General features: G+C 40.3%; 1 protein-coding gene across 12 annotated transcripts in view; it reads right to left on the bottom strand.

Annotated features, from left to right (window-relative positions):
• The window catches only part of LOC108155971 (low-density lipoprotein receptor), a 36,780-nt gene that overhangs the window by 12,027 nt on the left and 3,619 nt on the right, over positions 1–21,134 (bottom strand). For 6 of the 12 annotated variants that reach the window (XR_004471768.1, XR_004471769.1, XR_004471770.1 and 3 more), the window contains exons 3-5: positions 14,642–14,782; positions 4,301–4,420; positions 46–168 (exon numbers count right to left, since the gene is read on the bottom strand). Coding sequence is in view for 8 of the 12 variants with exons in the window: in XM_017287149.2 (XP_017142638.1) it covers positions 46–168; positions 4,301–4,420; positions 14,642–14,782 (384 nt within the window). In the remaining 4 variants the exon portion in view is untranslated. Of the gene's footprint in view, positions 1–45; positions 169–4,087; positions 4,205–4,300; positions 4,421–9,955; positions 10,211–11,775; positions 11,919–14,641; positions 14,783–21,134 lie in introns of those variants that run through there. The other 6 variants (XR_004471771.1, XM_017287154.2, XM_017287155.2 and 3 more) reach the window with 3 other exon arrangements.

Genomic DNA, 21,134 nt, shown 5'->3' with positions numbered 1-21,134 from the left:
AAAGAGTTGCAGCAAACAGAAACTTAGATATGATTGAAGGCTTACTGCACTGGGCCTCATCGCTGCCATCGTCGCAGTCCTTGTTTTGATCGCACATCCAGGAGAGTGGTATGCACACACCCTCGCCGGACTTGCACTGGAACTGCTCGGGCGAGCAGGTCTTTCTCGCTGTAAAAGAAATGTATACAACATATTTGAGTTAAGTGTGCAAATGTTCTGAAATTAAAGAAGGACATGGAGAAAACCTCCTTTAAGAGAGAATCTGTGGTGAGGCTTATGTTGATGCCTTCAAAATAGCCCACTAACTGCTTCCCTAATGGCAAAAAACAACCATCAAGATGGAACAAATGCTGCAGTGAGAGAAAGAAAACGTTAATTCCAGTTTCCAGTAATTGGAATCCACGTAGACATCCGAAAGTATACACTCAAATGCTCGAGAGCCAGGTGTTCAAATAGTGAAGCGGCAATTGTTCATTCTTGTTATAATAACGATCCAATGGCAGCTCTGTTTTCCATTTCCATAGAAAGTTTTCTTTTCAGATCATTCCTTTTCCCCCAGTGTAAGTGCAGAGGACGCCTTAAAGTAGGCAGCCAAGTTTTGTCTTGTCATTAAGTTTATAAGCAGCTGCAAAGGCGGAGTCCCTTGGAACATACTCCGATGGCAAGTAATAAACATAGTTGTCATGCCAGCACACACACAAACTCAGACACACGTAGAGAGGCACACAGAGGAGGGGAGTAGCGAGAGGGGGCGATGAGAAACCATTCTGGGCTAAACAGTTGGCATTTTATCTAGGCAGTAATTAAGACATTATCAGCCAACACTCCATAAAGTTAAAACGCACACATGCGTATGCATTAAAGCAATTATCGCAGACACCACCCCCTCCACACCCACAGACCACACACCAGACACAAACACAGATACTCTTGCTCGTGCTCGTGCTCGTACTCGTGGCTGAAACTTTCATTGAAGTTATTCCCGAGCCCAAGAGGAGCACGGACATTAAACAAGGCTGACAACTCTCCCACACACAGACACACGCTTTGACAAACACACGCCCACACCCATGCAGATGCATAAAAACGCTTGTGTTTAACCCTTAATGCGTATTAGTATGCCAGTTCTTTCAGTGCCTTCCCTTTCGTACTTTCTTTCATTGCCGGATTCTTTGGGCCTTCTTTTTTTGGGCCTACCACCCGGCGCGTGAAATGAAGGTCTTTTGTCTCTGTATGTGTGTGTTTTCTCTGTGTGTGTATGTATTCTCTGTGTCTGCGTGTGTGGGAGAGAAAGTAGCTCTTGCGGCCATGTATGATTTTCCCTGATATGATTATGTACTTCCCGCTGTCTGTCTGTGCTCCTTTGTGCCTCTGTGTGCTCGTTGGAGCAATAAAATCTTACGACCGGGCCTCACATATTTGAATATGCTTTTTGGCGTTTCATCTGCCTTTTGCTCTCCCGCTTTCTCTCTGTTTATATTCCTTCCAGATCCTGTCTTCCTGTCTATTTGTTTACCGGCTACACGTGCACATCTATGCGGAAATTTCTGACATCGTTGCAAATAAATTAATTCATTATTGTTTTCTTCTCGGTATTTGTATGTACAGATATACTCGTATACCTTTTTTTGGTTGCTTAGCATGTGCAACGTGTCGTATGCGTGATATGCCTTTAATTGGAATTTACTGTGACCAGTTTTTCGAATTTATTTGCTGTATTGCTGTATTGTACGCCAGCTGGAAACTTCCTAGAATGGTGGCACCCAGTGGCGAGAATATTCGAAAAATGCTGATAAGCTTTTTTTTTAGAGATTCGTTTGCTATGTGATTGACACAAATGTATTCAGGCATACTTTTATTATCACAAATAATTGGATATCCAAGGAATTTTATGAATTTCAGTACTAAATTTTCGTGATTATCGGATTAACAGGGAAATGAACGGAGTTAACGGTTTATCAGTTTTTAGATTTCATTTCTTTAATAGATGCCGGTGGTTTCTAAAAGAGTATAAGAAAAATATGATATACAAAAAATAAAGTATACGAATGAAGACAACAATTTTCCGTATGTGGCTCACGCGCTATCTCTCTCTCTTACAGAGTAGATTAGCAGTAAAACGGGGTATCTTATTGTCTACACACATGAGCTTCTCTCCCTATGTTATTTTTTATAATTTATTTATACGCTGGTATGTGGAAATCTCTCCTACTAACATTTTTTAGAATAAAAATTGTATTTCGATATGGGAAAGTTTTTTATTTCATTACACTTTTTACTTCTTTTTCTCGTTGGCTTCTTCGTATAAGGCAAAATTTTCAATTATCCACTATCATTTTGCAGCCACAAATTATGGCTTCATTAAATTTCCCATTGCTTGGTGAGAGAAAAATTCGCCAGGGACTTCATTTTTTTTGTGTCCTTCTTGAGGCCAGAACGAGCACTTCGCTGAATGAAATGATGTCCCTCGTATGGCCATGTGGGACACTGCTTCAGCTTCAGCTTTAGCTTTTGTAAGCCATGGCAAAATCAATTTGCTGTTGTGGGAGGGTCACTATGAATAGACCTGGGCAGGACCTTCGTTCTCCTTTCCACAGACCCACACATACTCACGCACTCACACACATATTGACCCACAATTTTCGTATTGTGTTCAATAGCATTTTCTTGTTATCTGACGCTGGAGCGTATATAGTACTTGCAATTTGATTTTAATTTTATTTAAAATGCTTTTTAGAAATGTGGTACGGCTACTTCCCCAAGCTAGCCCCCATTACCTTCTCGAAAGCCAATGAAGCTCAATGCTTTTGTGGGGCAGTTTGCGTTTTGTTTATTGTGTAGTGTTCCTCGAGCAGCGCCTGGCGTCATTGTTCGACTTGAAAGCCAAGTTTTCCCCGTAACGGCACACAAAGTTATGAAGAGTCAAAGTTGAGTATTAAATGGAATTAAATAGGGGACCAAGGACCAAGGACATGGCGGAAAGAGCCGTACATTCCCGCTTTACAGTAAATAAACACTAGCAGAGGATATTTTTTTTTATGCGGACATTTGCAACGAAGAGAGGAAGCTTTCCCATTCCTGATTACCATGTTTCTAGGAAAACTAATCCCCGATATTGGTCTAAGCTTTGCACTCTCCACTCTTGCTTTATCTGCAAGCGAAAGGAATGCTCTATATTTATTTATCAAAGGCTGTCAAGGGTATCAATAGCAAGGGGTATCTTCCTTCTGTTTTTTTGCCGTTTCATATGTGTGTGTGCTCTTGCTTTTCGCGCTGAACTTTTGGCCCAACCAAAAGCAACTTCAATTAAGATCCACGGAGGACGAAGAGGCGGTGGGGCGGTGGGGCGGTAGGGCGGTGGAGCGGTAGGGCGGAGGGTGTATGGATAAAAGCTGGAATGTCAACAAGGTTTGATGACAATTTTAAAGCGCATAAAGGTCGTAAAAACACATTCACCCCCACAGACTCGGAATACTGGAATGTTCGACCATGTGTATGTATATATTTTTATGTATATCCTGTGATATATGTATTCTGCGCAGCTCAACTCCATATAAACCACAGGCTCAATTTGGTCGCTGTCCTCGCACTTTTGATTACCAGATTTTATTTCCATCAAGGATAACATCATAAAAATCGCATCATTTTTTTCAATTACAATCCTGAAACATAAAAACACTGCCGTTCTGGCACTCTGGAGTTCTGGATTTCCTTTCACATAGTTAGGCGAATGTGTCACAGACAATAAACCGCTAAACAAGTTACAGGAGTGGAGGGGAAATTTCATGGAAAAAAACTACATAGGGAAAGGCAAAAGGAAAAGGACAATGGGAGTCTCTCCCTAATGCATAAATAAAGATTAGTTCCGCTGATGGTCACGTCGCGATATTGTCCGTCAGGAATGATGTTAATTTATGGCTCAGGCTCAGGCAAAGGACTAGAGTCCAGCCATAAAGTGAATCAGAGGATGGTTCATGCATTTAAATTTCGATTAAACGTCTCATTTTGTTTTCGTTTGGTTTAGTGATGGGCACGGCAATCCTCCAGTTAGTATGCAAATGTGAGTGATGGAGTGGTGGAGGCTTACTACAATCCTGTTCGTCGGACTTGTCCCGACAATCGAAGTCGCCATCGCAGAGCCACCCGCGTGGTATACACTGCTCCATGTTCTTGCACATCACCTCATAGGGCTGGCACATACTGACTGCTCTCACACAACATTCAAAGGAAATAGTTGCATTAGCTCGGGAACCACTTGGGGGAAAAGTTATCTACATCTACGACTGGGGATAGTACTTACTGCAGAGGAGGGATAGCTCGTCGGAGCCATCGGTACAGTCAGCCTCGTGATCGCAGACCCATTTCTGTGGAATGCAATTGCCATTGCCACAGCGGAATTGGTCCGCGTTGCAAGTCGATTCTGCAATGAAAAACACGTATATTCAAAATCAATTTTCAATAGCTGCGGCAGATAACGGTAATGGTATATGTCCAACTTTTTATGCTTGAATAGTTAACTGTGCCAAAAATAAATGTGATTTCAGTCTCCTTTTTCCTCAGCTTTTCTCTTTGTTTTATGGTTTTAGTGGAAATAGTTTTTCCCTATATTTTATGGTTGTTTTGTTTTACGACTTTTCACCACCACAAAATTTATTAAAAGGCTTTGCAATATTCCATTCTTTCCCATCCGGAAAGGAAAACAATTTGTTGCTGGCTGAGTGATTGAAATGCAATTAGGAGATACAAAAGAATTTTCTGAATCGAAGGTGTTACAAAAACCATTCAAGGTGTCAGGACACATACAAATAATTGCTGAAAAATATTCAATGAAATGTAAGAAAATTCATTTTCAATTGGATAATTCTTTAGCCCAGATTTTCCTTTGCACTTTTGCCCTCTTCGTGCAACGATGCATCTTTTGTGAGCCATGCTAAAGTGCAGACAATTTAGCGCTTAATTCAAACGAATTCCTCTGAAAGACATTTGCATTTCATTCGTCGACGCTTTAAGAGACACAGTCACAGTCCCTTCATCTCCACAGGGGCAAAGTTTTCTCCAGACTCCAGACTGCGAGTCGTTCCCCCATAAACTTGAGCGCAACTTTTGTGGCAGTTCCTTGTCCCCGCTCACCCCGCTCACCCCACCACCCTCCTCACGAAACACAAACTGTAACCCGAAAGCCAAAGCCAAAGAGTCCCAACCAAAGCCAAAGCCAAAACCAAACCCGAGGGAGGCAGACGGAGCCGCCGCAGTGCGAAAAATGCGCATCACGTTCGGCGTTCGGGGAGCTGGAAAATACCGAGATGGGGGAAAACGTTCCACAGTGTACTATTTACCTAGACAGCCAGCATTTAGCACAAAAAAGGTATAAAATACGAACAAAAACTATAGTTTATATTGCGACCATGGGATACCCGCTATTTATTTTTGATTTTCAAAAGAGAAAGTACACCAATATTAAGTGTTCCCAATCCCATATGGGAATACGATAGATCTATAGAAGAGGCCTAGAAAAGCAGACAGAGACAGCTAACTCCTAAGTCACACTGGAAGAAAGATATTGATATATAGATTTACATAGATGTAGATTTAAGATACATTTTATTTCCATTGATATCCCAGACGTGGTCATATAAAATGTGGTAATTGAAGGCGTTCATTAGAACTAGGGGTTTATATCGCGTGTAGCCTTAAACTTGGAAACTTTGATTTGATGAGTGGATTCATATATTATATTCTTAATTTATATCCAATCTGAGTTCCATTAATTTTACAACTCTATGTGCCACATGTTGCATATTAAATTGTAAAACCTCAAGAGGTCGATGGAGAAGTATACGCTTCCGTCACCCATCTTAAGCAATAAAATACACTCCTGCTGTCCACCAGTATCGGGTATCAGAAGCGCTGATTCTGGTTTGGTGTGCTATTCTCTTGCTTTAATGGGTAACAATCAACAGCAGCCAAAAGGAAATTAAAAAAATATTTATAAGCACATTTGCTGCTAACTTGCGGCTAACTTTGATTACATCTGAGAGACGTCGTTGTTTTACAGCAAACTCGTCGTATAATCTTCTCTGAAATTCCCCAGAAATATATGTATGTATTATTCGTGTTCATATCAGCAGAAGTTCAATGTCAGCTTCCGTTTCATATACAAGAACAGGGAATTATTTATTTATGACTTAATGGTCTGACACCAACAAAAATGAGGACACTTTGCGCCCGGCTTACATAATGCATAAACAAACCGACTTCAGTGGCAATCTGTTCTGCGTTTCTATTACTTTTCTTTATGAAGCTCATAAATTTCGCTCATGAGACGAGTACTCGTATTTGTGCAACAATTTTCATATACCCAAATATATATAAATATGTAAAAATATATATTTTTTGTGCCTAAAAGCTCTTTTTGCAGCTGCTTTGCCTCGTGCCACCCAGAAGCAGGAGGCAGAGATGCAAACTTCATTATTTACAGTCTGCCGCGTCGCGACAACATTCGAGGTGGAAAATGGCAGCAGCAGGAGGAGGAGCATGAGCTCTAGAGAATGGAGTGGCACGGACTTGGGGCAGACAGACGCTTGCGATTATGCAATTCATTTAAAGTGCTTTGTCGCCAGGGGGATCAGAACAGTAGTCTCCGGACACCTTTTGCCGGCGATAATGAACAGGTACCCCGTACCCATGCAGGTGGCAAAGGTGGATCGGATGTGTGTGTACGAGTTTACGTGTGCAGTGCATTGCCTTGATTTGAGGGTTATCACTAAATGATTCGACTCCTGCCCCCAACGCTGCCGACAGCAAAAGTGACAAAGTCATCTACCCCCCTGTCGCCTTCCCGAACACGAAGGGACTTGAGCAAATACAGGGTAAACTTTCCGGCAGAACCTCAAGAAAGTTTTCGGGGAACAATGCAATTCCCCGCTGTACTATCGAACCCCGCAACCCCACCGAATCCCCGGGGAGGTCGGGTTGGGAGCTCGTCCCTGAGCTCATTTACAGGCCAAAAGCTTAGTGCTAGAAAAAGTTGTCTTGTCTTCCTTCCAGAAGTGTCCAAGGGGAAGAATGGGTACGGGAAAGTTTTCTGCGGTCATTCATCGATTTGGCGCATTAAAACTTTTGTGATATTTGCCATTTTCCAATCTTCTATGGCGCCCGACCCCTCTAGGCCTTCCTTTTGGTGGAAATACACATTTTGTTCAATTAATGTTAACATTTGTATACGTATCATAGTTTGTGGAGTTCGTGAAACCTCATGATGAAACCGATAAGATATCGTACCTCAGTGAAATAACCGAAGAACCCTCGAAGCTTAATTCTCTCGTAATAAAGTTGTTAATATTTTGTAAATGGAATATTTCAAATATCCTCCAGCTAAGAGAAAGCAATATCAAGACGAAAATAAAAAGAAATGTCATGAAATATTGGGTTTCATTGATTTCTGACTTTAATTTCGGTGGGTTGCTCGGGAGGACGGACCTCTCCTAATGAAGCTTGTCTGTCTTTTTGATCATAAATTGAATTGTCCGATTCACTTAAACGGGCGGAAGGAAATGGCACGGCAGACACCCCCCATTGTTCTTCCTCATTCGGACCCTCATCTCAGACCCTCATCCTGTCCTGCTTTTTCCTGTGTCTCGTCTCAATAAATAAATGAAAAATTTGTGCCACGGTTAAGGGGATTTTCCTTTTTTCATTGTTTACAATTGTTTGCCCTCTTTTATTTATTCTGTACTTGTTTTTTTTTTGTGTTTCTTGTTTAGAGAAGTATCGTCTTCCGCACACAGCGGGTTGCACGAGTATCATACTCGTAAAAAAAGGCTCGCCGCTTGTTGTTTATGGCACCTTTTTCCACTTTATTGAAGCCGTACCGTCTCCACCAAGTTGTTGTTGTTGTGTCCCAGTGCCTCCTTGAGGGAGTATTTCAATATAGAATCAGTCGAGGGTTCTTTTCCTGAGGGTCTGGGGGGTACGTGGAGTCTGGGTCTCTGCATCATAAATCATTTAAAGAGCAGTCCGGCGGCGGCTGAAGTGGAGCAGCGATTGAGGGTCCCTCTAATGAGGGACGAACTTTTATGTTCCCTTTCTTTTTTGCGTTTGGTACAGCAGCAATTGTTGCTGTCGTTTGCTGGAGAGTGCAGCAAATGGCCGCGAAAGTCTACCATTTGAATTGCATTTCAGATGGTTGCCAATTTATATGTTAAACAATCTTACGTGTATTTTGGGGGGGAAAGTGGAGCCATGAAATATTCGAAAAGTAATGCCCATTCCAGCGAAACACGACTAGGAGCAACTTCGATGGATTGCTGCGCTTAAAAATGTGAGGGATACATAATTTATGGCTTACAGAGAAGGACAAGGACAAGGATAGTGGCAGTGGCAGTGGCATGGTTGTGTGACTGAAGTTATCTAAGGTCTGCCAGTCGACGTGGCTCACACGAGCCCCAAAAATATATGTGTTGCTGTAACTACGAGTAAGTATATAGAACTCTGAGCTGAGCTCTTCTTTCGTTTTCTTTTTTAGATTTTGCACACATTCTGTGCGGCAGGCTTATCAGCTGTCTGCTGCTCGCTCCCCACGAATGTGCTGCATGAATATTTATGCGTTCGATATCGAACACTAGCATACACCATAAAGCCAATATATGTATATGTCGTATGAACGTATATAAGTACGATTTATATGTAGAAATGTGTATCCACACATGGGGCAAAAGCTGCTTAAAAGTCTGACAGCGTCTCTGGCGCTGTCCCTGTTACTGTCCCGATTCCTGTTCCTGTCGCCGCGCCGCTGTCTTTTGTCTCTTGGTTGTTTACGCGGCGTATGCGCATCGCGGCGCGGATGGAGGACACTTAACGTGGCTCTATGGCTGATCTGCCCCTGCCTTTCTGTATTGTCTGTATCTACTGCTCTTAGCCCTGGTCTGTTGTTAATGGCTCTCCTTCGTTTAGTTGCCTATAAGTTATTTATTTATTTACTGACTTTTTCGCTCTCTTGGCCATCGATGGGACATTATTTTGCTTTTTTGTCAAAGACTTGAATTGAGTTTCCACCCATATCCATATCGTTATACATATATATTTAGTCTCCCATATATATTTAGTCTCCCACACATAGGGAGCAGACAATAACAGTAAATTGAAATACACTTGAAGCGGTTAATGGTCTCGGAATTTCGTCTTATCTTCAGAGTTCCTCAGGAAATGAGCCTCTCTCCCCTTGTACTCGCACTAGTGCTCGCTTCATACAGAAGCCAGATAAACATTTGGTGTTTGAGACGTCAACCCAAACTCAATGTCAAGTCAATCCCGATTGTACAATTCTGTGAGTCAGTGGGGCAAAGCCCTAATGTTCCATAGAGGCAATGTTTAAATATAAAGCCTAAACATTCTTAATGAAGATAAACAATGTGAGCGTCTAGCCATTCCATTCAAAATGTGTACGTAGATGGAATATATTGAAATAAAGTTGGTTATTCGAATGAATATTTTATGTTTAAGGAAAGAATTTTTAAACCTAAATTCTGCCAAAAAAAAATACATAGATAGCATTGCAAGATGTTCTGTGTGAACTGATTTGCATTTTGCAGAAGAAAAACCTAACTCTTTTTCTTTTCTTAGAGAATGAAAAACGTCCTTCTAGGGAATTTGGAAAGGAAAAAAGAAGAAACAAAAAAGAGATTCCTCATACTTTTGGAAGCATCTAAGAATAGAATGCAGTTCTGAATGCCGTAATGAAATGATTCCCATTCCAAGGCATTGGAATACATATATGTATCTGCTTGAGCGATTAAATCTCATAATGATATAAACAGAGAAAAGCTTTGGGTAAGCAGCTTTTCCAGATTTTTCAGAATGATACTCTTACTAATCAGATTATGAATGCTAAGATTTCTGGGGAATCCCCATCCCCATCCCCAGTGCCATTCCCATACCCCGCACCCCATAGTCATACCCGATGCGGTGACAGTGGATGTCGTCGGTTGGAGGTGGGCTCGCGGTAATAATCCGGTGATGAGCAGCAGGAAGGAGCAGCCCAGGAAGCTGCTGCGTATTGGTCCCATGTTGGTTCTTTCGCGGCGTTTTTTGCTGGGGATCCCCTGCTGTATGGTAATAGGATAACGCTCTAGCCTAAGTGCACGGCTGAATTATTAAATTAAATCGCCGTTTATTCCGGTTTGTTCTCGCGCGAACGTTGCCACTTTTGTCTCTGTTCGGAGAGTAATCGTAATTATAATTATTTTAAATGCTATCAAGTGGTTGGCCAGCAAATATAACAGCTGCAAGAGGACCTCATCATCATCATCTTTATAATCATAATCATGGGGAATCCTCTGCAGGAGCAGCAGCAGCAGTAGCAGCTCAAAAGTAGGCAACAGTTTTCCGATCATAAACAAAATCAAAATTTATGTGCGTGAAAATTTAGTTTCCATTTAAATGGGTTACGTTTGAATATTTATGTGCACTATAGTCGGTGATGTTTACATTGAATTTATGTGCAGTTCTTATTTGTGTTTTTTTTTGTATTTATTTAAATTCAGATGAGCTTTGTATGCAAACAAATAGAATATATATTATATTTTTTTTTTAATTAAACTCATTGAAGGTTTTTTTTTTTAAATTAATTATTTAAAAGGATTTATTTCAATTATTTTATATATATATATATATTTCCTTTTTATAATTTATTAATTTTGCTTTTTGTTTTCATCATCTCTTTTAAAAATTTGACTTTTTGAAATATTGTTGCAGATAATTTATAATATTTTTAGCATTTTCAGTATCTTTATTTCCTTTTTCTTTCTGGTTGAATACTTAATTATATTTTATTTAATGCTCTCTTTATTTCCGGCGCGTGATTGAGATATTTCTTTGTTTGCACATTTTCATTCCTCATGTTTTATGCTTTAATTAAGCCGCGTTTTTTTCCTGTGTATTTTTTTATGGATAATTATTAATGGGCTTGCTTTATCAGAAACTTTCCATAATCCTCATATGGAAAATGGTAAATGGTGTTTTAAAGCTGCGAGAGAAAGGGTCAGGCGAAAACCCCGTTGAGTATTTACATTTAATTGTAATTTTTCACTTTGACATGTCAACGGGATTTATGGGTATTTTAAATGAAAATTGATAAATGTAATTAACAATTATAGCGGATTTATACACTCGAGGGACACTGCAGGACATCACAGGATAGGTGTGAACATTAACCGGGATTTGCTGTGGCAATGCAATTCAAAAGACTCCTCAAGTGGCAGAAACTATTGCCACTGCTGACTGGTGTTTGGTGTTTGGTGTTTGGTGTCAAGTTCATGTAATCCAATCCAAAACAAAAGCCAAAAGTCCACACAAAATCAAATCCAAATTATGCCAGGCAGGCCATAAAGAGCACAGCTAAGAGAGACAGAGAGAAGAGCAGTTGATTGCAGACAGAGCGGGACACTGGGAAACTGTAATCAAAAGCGACGCGCAGAAGCGTGAAAAAACCAAAAACGGAAAAGCCAAAACACACAGGAAAAGCTTCCGCTTTCGTGGCGGGGCGGGGGGGAAAGCTACTGCTGCTGCTCCTTGGATGCTGCCGCCTGTGCGACGCCAACAAAAACTGGATTCAGTTTGTCTTCTAACGTTTGACTGCCAAAATTGGCCTTGCCATTGATTTTTGCTGACCAACAACAGCTGTTTGGCTCGAAAATATATTTGATTTATTTGTTGAATAATTTTGCAAATATATCCGAATATTTTTAAATTAATTTTTAGAATATTTTTTTAATTTACACTTGTCACTTTTGAGCGAATGTTTCTGTTTCTCATGCGATTTGGCTTGGTTCAAAATTATTTATTTTTGGCGCCTTGCGCGCTTTTTTTCTCGCAGTTGTCCTGCCAGAACCACACACACACGTCCTCTTCTGCACAGAGTTCGAAACTAACTGAATTCTGGCCAAGTGCCTTTGGTGGCATTCTGACAAGATGGAACCGACAGAAGCAGTCGCATCCACATACAACACTCTTTGGGCAGCAGCATCCCCCGAGCTTGAAGCTTGCGCTCGGCATTTTGATAAGAGTTTCACTCAACTTTTGGCCCACACTCAAAGCCTATTTGCACTCGAAACGGAGTGAGTGCTACTCTGAGCCACTGAGTGAGTGATAGGGACTAGAGAGACTATGCTCAGAGGAAACCCCCATGTGCCATGTTATCTCCGGGTACAATTTGTGCGCAATTAGATTTCGATTTGTCAAAACAAATCAAAATCCCCAACTAAGCAAAGCGTCTAGTGTTAATGGGCTGCTTGCTCTTTATAATAATAATTAATCTCAAGTGCTAGAAGTGGCGACGCATACGTCTGCTTTTTATGTCGTGAATCGGACTAACAACAGAAATCTGATGATAAGGTTTGCTTGACCCAGTCTCTCGTCTCTCGACGACCCATCCATTAGATCCGTTCCGGCTATTTCTCTCCCCCCGATTGTGGGTCAAGTTTAAGCCGATTCTCCCTTACGTACGAATTGTTTTGTGCGCGACGCAATTCTCAAGAATTCCGTACAGTCTACAGTCCGTAGCTATTTTTTGCCCGCTTTCTGAGTCGCAATTGCTTAGCGCAATTTTCAATGCATTTTCTGTTTGAACCAAGCAAAAGATTAAATTACTAGCTAGTACTTCCGCAGAAGTACAGGGGTTTATTCCGTTTTCGAAAATGATGTCAGGCAATTCTTGGGAATCCGATTTCGTGACACTTGTAAAAGTTATTTTTCAATGGAAAAATGTGATTTATATTAAATTTTTTTTTTTTTAATTCGGAGAATTATTGGGTTACTGTTTAACAACAGTTCATTGAAAGCATTTTCCTCGTTTCCCAATGAGGAAACTCTGCAGACACTCAGATACTATACGCACAAATTTTAGCTTCAATGATCTGTTAATATTTCTCTTATTTTGAGCCAAGTAATTCGCGAACAATCTCGTTTTGCGAAATCTTGATCTTAAAAACGAGATATGTTTGTTTGCAGAGCTTTCGACAATCGCCCAATTAATCAACTTCATTGAGCTCTTTTGTTTCGTTGAGCGCTTAAGTGGATGCCTTGAGTGTTTTATGATTATGGAACAAGTTTATTGGCCAAGCCTGTGGTTTGCACGTGTGCGTGTGTGTAAGAGCGTGTGCTAGTACGAATTAGCCTGATGCAATGCTTTAGCCAGATTGCACTTGACTGGCGCCTGCACTGGCCCCTAAATAAGACTCAGTCTTCAGCTTCAGCACCAGCGCCAGCTCCAGCTTCAGCTTCAGCTTCGGTTGTTTGTTGGTAATTTAGCAAGCTTAAGTCCGCTTACGACTGCAGACAAATGCCATTTATGTACATATACTATACACGCTCGTATATGTAATTGAGGTACAGCTGAGTGCTGGGTGTCAAATGGATTCAACTGCGGGAAAATGTTTAAAGATTAAACCACACACACATGTGCACAGAGTGGCCCAATATTTGCGACTGGCAGTGTTTTTCATACGCCAGCCCAAAAGTAGGCAATGTTAAATTTGGGAAATCAACGAACCAGAGACTGGGTAGCGGAGAACACACAGCGACTGGTCCGTGAACCAAACTTAAATTAAATACATGGGCTAATAAAAAGAACGCACACACTTAACAGCTACTAGCTAACACACGAATACAACAACAGATAGATGAGCTTAAAAATTAAATGAAAATAAATTTCCACAGCAGCAGTAACAGCACCAGAGTGCGGTCGTAGACACCCAGCGTCCAGGAGTTCAGGAGTCCAATGGGTCCAGGGGTTTTGGGGCACTGCCTACATGACACTAAATAAACAGCCAGTTGTTACTTACTCAACAACGAAGCCAAACAAATGGCAGAAACACCAAAACCAATACAAAAGCAAACAGCACCACCACCATCCAAAGAGAGATTATTGGATGGCAATGGGAGAGACTTGAAGTAAATGGTTAGTTCTGTGACATTTCTAAATTGAAAAACTACAAATGACTGACAACAGATTAGAGTGAGAGCGCCCTCACGTAGGATGTAGGCAACAGCTGCATCCTTAGTCGTAAATCCCCATCCAACGCTTGACTTTATAAGGTCCACCAGTGGGATTGAGTGTGGGGCACGGGCATGGCCATCACCTTGGCCATGGCCCCCACACACACAGAAAAACAGAAACAGCTACGGAAAAAATGGCGTTGGAAAAACTTTCTTTCAAAAAGCATCAGAAAATACATAGTAGAAAAACCCCAGAAAACGCCTGAAAATACAATTTGGGCGTTTTTTGTTCCTGCTTTTGCTGTTTGGGAGTAGCCGTAGCCTGCCTTTGAATTCTTTGAACTGTGAGGTCTGGTGTGCAGCCCTTGGAGAGAATATTTGAATAAGACAACAGTTGAAGTGAAAGCCTAATCAAAAGCAGAGACTGAGGGAGAAATCCGTGAAAGGCAAAGGGCAAAGCTCTATTGAATTTCGGTTTGTTTATTGATACGAATGCGAGTTGCTGGGGAGAGAACTTGCATACTAGTATCTACTAGTATATATCTATCAAAAAATAACTAATTTCTGGTTAGCCATTTCTGAGAAACAGGTTAGTCTCTGAGATTCAGAGAATTCATGGCTGTAATTTTTAGGGGTTGCTTCGACTCACCTCTGAACTTGCACTGCTCCAGTCGCTCATCGCTGTGGTCCGGACAGTCGGAGTCGCCGTCGCACACGAATCTGATGGCTATACAGGCTCCACTGGCGCATTGGAATTGCTTCTCCTCGCAGTAGTTGGGTATGCTTTGAGCTGCAAAATCAAATGCATATTAATTAATTAAGTTGAAATCTTTGGGTTAGCCGCACAGACTATAATTAAACACCCCACAGGGGATGCAAGATGGGTCCAAGGCGGCCCAAAGAGGCCAAGAGGCCGTTGGTTGGAGCCTAATAAAATTCATAACTAAAATTTAAGTTGAAAACTTTGGATCGTTAAGCACAAACATACATACACACACCACACACACACACAGAGTGAGAGGGAGAGGGAGAGGAAGAGAAGGCGTTCTGTTGACAAGGTTTAAAACCCTTTTTAATGAAAGCCAAAACTTGACAATACACAAAAACTTGTAAATAATGAAAACCGAGTGAAGGGGCGAGGATTACATATGTATGGATGTCTCGGCCTCCTGGGCCGCCTTTCTGTGTCTTTTGTGGTGGACCGCAATGGGGTATACGAGAGGCAGAAACTTTTGGGGAAATTAATAAGCGAGAATTTGATGTGCGAAGTAGTTTCCCATTTTCCATTGCCATTGTCATTCCCATAGAATTCAAAGGGGTTTCCAGAAGTGTTGGATTGCTTCATCAATCGTTTTATGGGCCACTTGACATTTCACTCACCCACTGTCCCACTTCCTCTGTCCCTCTCCCTCTCTCTCTCTCCCTCTCAATCTGTTTGCCTATTTCTATGTCTCTTTCCCCCCGTCTGTCTCTCAATTAGCATACAATATGCTAAAACAAACTGACTTTCGGTTAATGTGCTGCGATTATGCCTAAAGTGTTCCAAGTTTGAGCTCCGTCGGAGAGCAGTGGTATGCAGTGTACGGGTGTATGGGAATAAGGTCTATCCATGTGACATTTTAGCATTTACCGTTTAATTGCGCACATTTAACTCAAATTGACAATTGCTTAGGCAGCCGCAGCAGCGTCAGAGCATGTCCCGCACGGGGGCTCAGGCTCACCCCCAAACGAGACGCGCATGCATACGAGAGGCATTTAATTATACGATACTAACGTCGCCAGGGTATTCCGACTAGAAGATACGGATAAAGAATTCGAAAATACTCTAGGAATAACATCCAGAAATGCTTTAATCGAATTCTTTTCTCTATTCCCACTTTAGAAGATTGCGAATCCGAATGCGTCTGCTGGACCGATATATCATAGATTTATTTGTAGTTATTTAAACCAAGAGTCAAATACTTCAAAAAGCAGATTCTTGTTGCGAATAAAGAAACCAAGATTACTTCCCTGCGTATACACTCTCTCTTTCCCAGCGAAGCTTAGCACGAAACAGCCCCTTACGGCGTACACACTACAGCCCCTTGCCACCTACGATTACCACAGAGTACAATTCAGAGACATGTCAGGCATTGCCTTGGCCCTCTGCAGACAGACAAACACACATTTGATGCTCTCTTCATTCATGGAAAATTCGGTGCATGCGAAGGCAAAATTTCGCTTCGCTTCGTTTTCGATTACATTTTTTAAATTTCTTTCTCCTCTCACCACTCTGCACTTTGCATTCTCTTAATGCATGCATGTGCATGTTTATTTACCTAGATGCTATATTCAACCTCCTGTGCTCCTGTGCGCTTCTCCTCCGCTCTTCTATTTCATTGTCCTCTTTGAGCTGCAGATTTTTTATTAGTCTCCCCCGTAAATTATTAAAAATGTGCGCAAACATTTTGCATTTATGAAAAAGAGCTTTGTTTGCTCCTTCTGATATGTACATATATTGGGAGGGGAATTCACATATGAGAATGTAGGCTTTATCTAAGAGAGATCAGATATTGCACTTTCAGTGCTCGACAAATCTCTATGTAAACGAATGTGAATGTAAATTGCATTTGAAGTGAGTCGTTTAGTCGCTTAATTGAGATAAATATTAAAATTAAATTCCCCATCAAATCTATATTCCGGCAAACCAATGCATACATTTTCATTTGCATTTTCTGGCAGACATATTTTTTGACTCTGAAAATTGGTTAATGGTATATTTCCAAATTATTTTCTTTGATTTATTATTCCAATTAAATGTTTTCCTGAAAAAATGGTTTGGTATTTGTATCACATTCAATACATATTTAAGCACCTTTCGTTCTGTTCATTTCGGGAAGTAACTAAAAAAATTATTCTTAAAAGTTTTGGAGTGTTTAGCTCTTAAAAATACTAATAATAAAAGCAGTATAATTTAGTCTAAAGTTAGCCAAGTACATTTCATAGAGGCACAATTTTCGGAAGCTTTTATTAAAATTTTAATATTCAGATATTATCTGTTGCCAGCATTTTTAAAAGACATTTTCTCAATCCCCATTAAAATATATTTTTGCAGTAAACGGAGAGCTTTCATGTCTGGTTTTATGTAGAAATGCTACACTCTGTCTATTTCAAAAATCCTTTAGAATACATTACTTAATTACTCGTCATACAAAACCTGTTTAAAGTTTATTGAATACTTTTCAATGTTTCTTTAGCTACTTTAAAAGGTTCACATGATTTCATTTAAATATATTTATATTCCCAAAACATTTACCATCATCTTAAACCACATCAATAGTAACAACATTCCTTTGATGTTCCATATCATACGAGCATGCAGCACACACACTGCATTGTGCTTTGATTGGTGTATTCCCTATCGTCTTCATCATTTCCATTCCAAAGTATTATTTTTTTATACAGCTTTTCCCTCTGCCCGACATTTAATACAAATTAAATCAGTCGAGCAATAATTTGTGGTGTGGTTCGCACAGACCACAGGCACCACGGCCTCCGACAGCAGCAATAGCCGCCAATTTGATTGACAGAATCACAAATGCAGGCCAGAACAGAACCGAATTCGAGCAGAACAGGAGGCAACGGGCCAATTAAATGCTTAATGCGAAGTTCATTGAACAGTTTTATTTTACTTTATTCCGCCATCGCCCAGAAATCAATCACAGGGCCCGAGGCCATGGGCCTATGAGAAGAAAATGGAGCTGGTCAAGAGTATTTCACATGAAAATTTCGCACCATTAATTCAACGACAGAATGGGCATGTGGATGGGGATGGAGATGGGGATGCTACTGGTACTGGTACTGGGGATGGTGGTTAGCCGCCAAGAGGGCGAAATAATAAACAGAAATCAGCGCAAAAGTCAATCAGAGTTCAAATCAATATAAATGCTTTATTAAAAGCCCGAAAGGTTGCCATAGTTGATACCTTTTCCTTTGATTCGATTACAATCTCCTCCATATTTGATGATTAATCAATGAAGTGTTTTTGTAGTTATCTATTAACCATAATAGCCATGGAAAATTACGCAAATTAATAAAAAATATTGCAAAGTTCGTATAGATAATGTGGGAAAAAGAAAACAACAAACAATATTGTGAGAACTTTGCACTTATCAGGCGTATCAGGCCGATAATTTTTGATAACAACATGATGCATTCGCTAAAGGGATCTAATCATTGTGGTATTTCTCATGACTAAAAAATATTTGTAGACTTTAGATATCAATTGAAGAGCCTCCCGATACCCCATAGCTCTGCGATAGCTTCAAGTTCTTGGCCAAGGATACGAGTACTTCTGGAAAGCTTCCATTTTCCATTTGTTTTCCATTTGTAAACTAAAGTAATTCAATATATTTATATATACATATATTTCTTTAAGTACAGTTAAAAACCTCAACCAATCATTATGTAACTTATATTGGTGATTATCAAAAGGAACTCCAACATTTGAATTGTTATGGCATCCCACGAAAGTGTCAAAGCCAAGTCATAGAAGCCAAACACACTTTCCCAGAGTTGTTTAGCAGTCAAGGGTGAGTTTTCATGACTACGACTTAATCTCTACGACTTAAGCACAACGCGAGGGCTCTATTTCTCTCCAACGCTAACTCTATCCCAGTGAGACCTGTATTCAACCCATCGCAATTTAAGTGCAATGGAAATACTATCTCAATCTATTTGGTTGAAGTTGCCGCAACATTTAAAACTGCATAGACCCATGAATATAGAAAAACAGTAGACTAAAGCTTCCGTAACCTATCAATCTGCGTAGTTTCTGCTTATCTGATTCTTCAATTAAAACGTAATGCCTGAGTATATGGTATACAGTAGTCGAGGCTCAGCTGATTTTGTTTTTCTTTTTGGTTAGCGCCTCGTGGGCCACTTTAGATAATACAGATAGTTGGCTGCCTGTAAAGCCAATAAACATTATCAGTAATACGAGGGCTACGATTTGGAAGACCTTATCAAGGCTACGTAATCTTTGTTTAATGCATAGTTTTGATGTAGATTTTGGCTTAGTCATAAATATTTCGCCATAATATGTGGAAGAGTGGATTTGCTTATCAAAATGTGACATTGAAATTAAGAACATGTTGCTGCCTTCATTTTTTTAAAATAATTTGCAGATCTAATAGAATTTTTCTTCTCATTTTGGTCAAGGTTTTCACACCCATATTATGTATGTAATCATACCGCAGTTTTATCTAGCAAAAACAAAATTATAATAATTTCGTGCGATAAAAATGTTTCTGTAGATAAAATACCTTTTGCAATTACGATAAGGAACACAAAAAAATCAACAAATAATTGTATAATCATGTGAACATTGCGCTTTGAACCGAGTGTTTGCTTGGATACGAGAATTCGTTGAGACTCGTTTAAGGGGAACACGCTTAGTCGTTCGCTCAAATTATTATCAAGACCCAATTCGATGCGGCTCTTTGGGAGTTAATTGCATGGAAGTTTGTTTGAGAGCGTAGCTTTGAAACAAGTTGCTCTTAAGTTGTTGTAAGAGTGTCGAATAGATTCGGTACACGTTTGGCTTGTCGTCTCTTATTTGGAAAAAAGTGGCCTGATCGGTAACGTCATACCATTAGCAATGAAATAAACAACAACAACAACCAGATATATTCACACATGTTTGTGGATGTTGTTTGGTAGGCGTCACGCGAATCCACAGATGACTCAGTTGCGGGTATGTATGTAATTGTTGCCAATAATCGATGACGAGTATACCCTTGCAAGGCCTTTTAGAAGGTATTATAATTTAAGTCCAATGAAGGCGAGAAAAACATTATGTACCTGTTCCACTATTCTGGAGCCTTATTGGAACCAGAAATGTATATCGTATTGTAGTCATCACTTGTTCTCCAATTGTGGGAGACACATTCGTAGTTCCAATTACTCATAAAAATACTATCAGAGTTGCGGGTATCCCAGCGTGGGATAACGTACCCACTCGTACTAGTCGTTATTTTTCGCTTGTCACTTCATTAAGAAATCTATATAGGAAAACGTCATCATCAGTCAGTCATTTGTATAGCTTGTATTATGCATATGGCTTCCTCAAACCAAACGAATTTCTAATGAAATTCTACAGCGTCTGTGGAGTGTACGGGTGTATTGGGGGGGGGCCTGTGTGCAAGTCTAATTTGCTAGCCAACAAATCACGCCACCTCCGATGAATATTTGTATTTGCAATTAAATTTTGGCTCGTGCACTGCATTTGCACAACGCAGCACACCGCGGCGTATGCGTAATATTTTAATTGTGACCCGAAACAGAAAAAACTAATTTACAATTGAAAGACAAGTTCTGAGTTGAAGAAAGTGGAAACCGAAGGTTGGCCACCATACCTGCCACAGAGCCTCACATTAGTCTCTCTCTCTCTCTCTCTGTCTCTCTCTTAGCATTGTTAGCATAAAGTAATCAAACAAATGAATACCTTTGACTGTATTTTGCATGTATCGCTTATGAAATTTGTCACTTGAACACAAAGACAAACCACGAACACTGAACACTGAACACTGAACACCGAACACGAGCCTGAACAATTGCTACGAACTGTTGTTGGTGTGACACTTATTTGGCTTCCATCATTTGCTGAAAGTGGTATTTGCCTGGGAACCAGTTTTCTTCATTTTTTTGTTTGTAAAAAAAGCAACAAAAACGAAGAAAGATTTTACCTCATAATTATACATAATGAAAAATGCTTTTGTAATTAATGCCCATGACCATTTTTGTATCTGGACCTTTGAGTCCAGAGCACGTTCAAATTCCAAGCATAATTAGCCAAGTTAATTATAAAAGTCTGGACTTAAAACAGAAGCCCATGTCGACGGAGCAAACTTGTTTCAATCCAAAATGTGTCAGGACCTGATCTGGTTCTGGCCTCAGGGGGGATGCTGCTTCGTTGCTGCTGAGGTTTGGGGTACAGGTACAGTCATTAAGCTGTCAAGGATGTGCCCCGAACATGTCAATTGTCCCATCCTTCTCACACTGCCTTTTTCCCTTTCTCTCTCTGTGTGAATTTCTATTTGGTTTACTCTAAAATTTAGCTGGGGACAATTACTTGGGGTCTTCGGATGTCATTTTGCGACCTA

This window comes from Drosophila miranda, chromosome 2 (genome assembly GCF_003369915.1).
Source record: "Drosophila miranda strain MSH22 chromosome 2, D.miranda_PacBio2.1, whole genome shotgun sequence".
Lineage (NCBI taxonomy): Eukaryota > Metazoa > Arthropoda > Insecta > Diptera > Drosophilidae > Drosophila > Drosophila miranda.
Note: the sequence above shows the minus strand (reverse complement) of the source record. Positions and strands in the feature narration are given on the sequence as shown.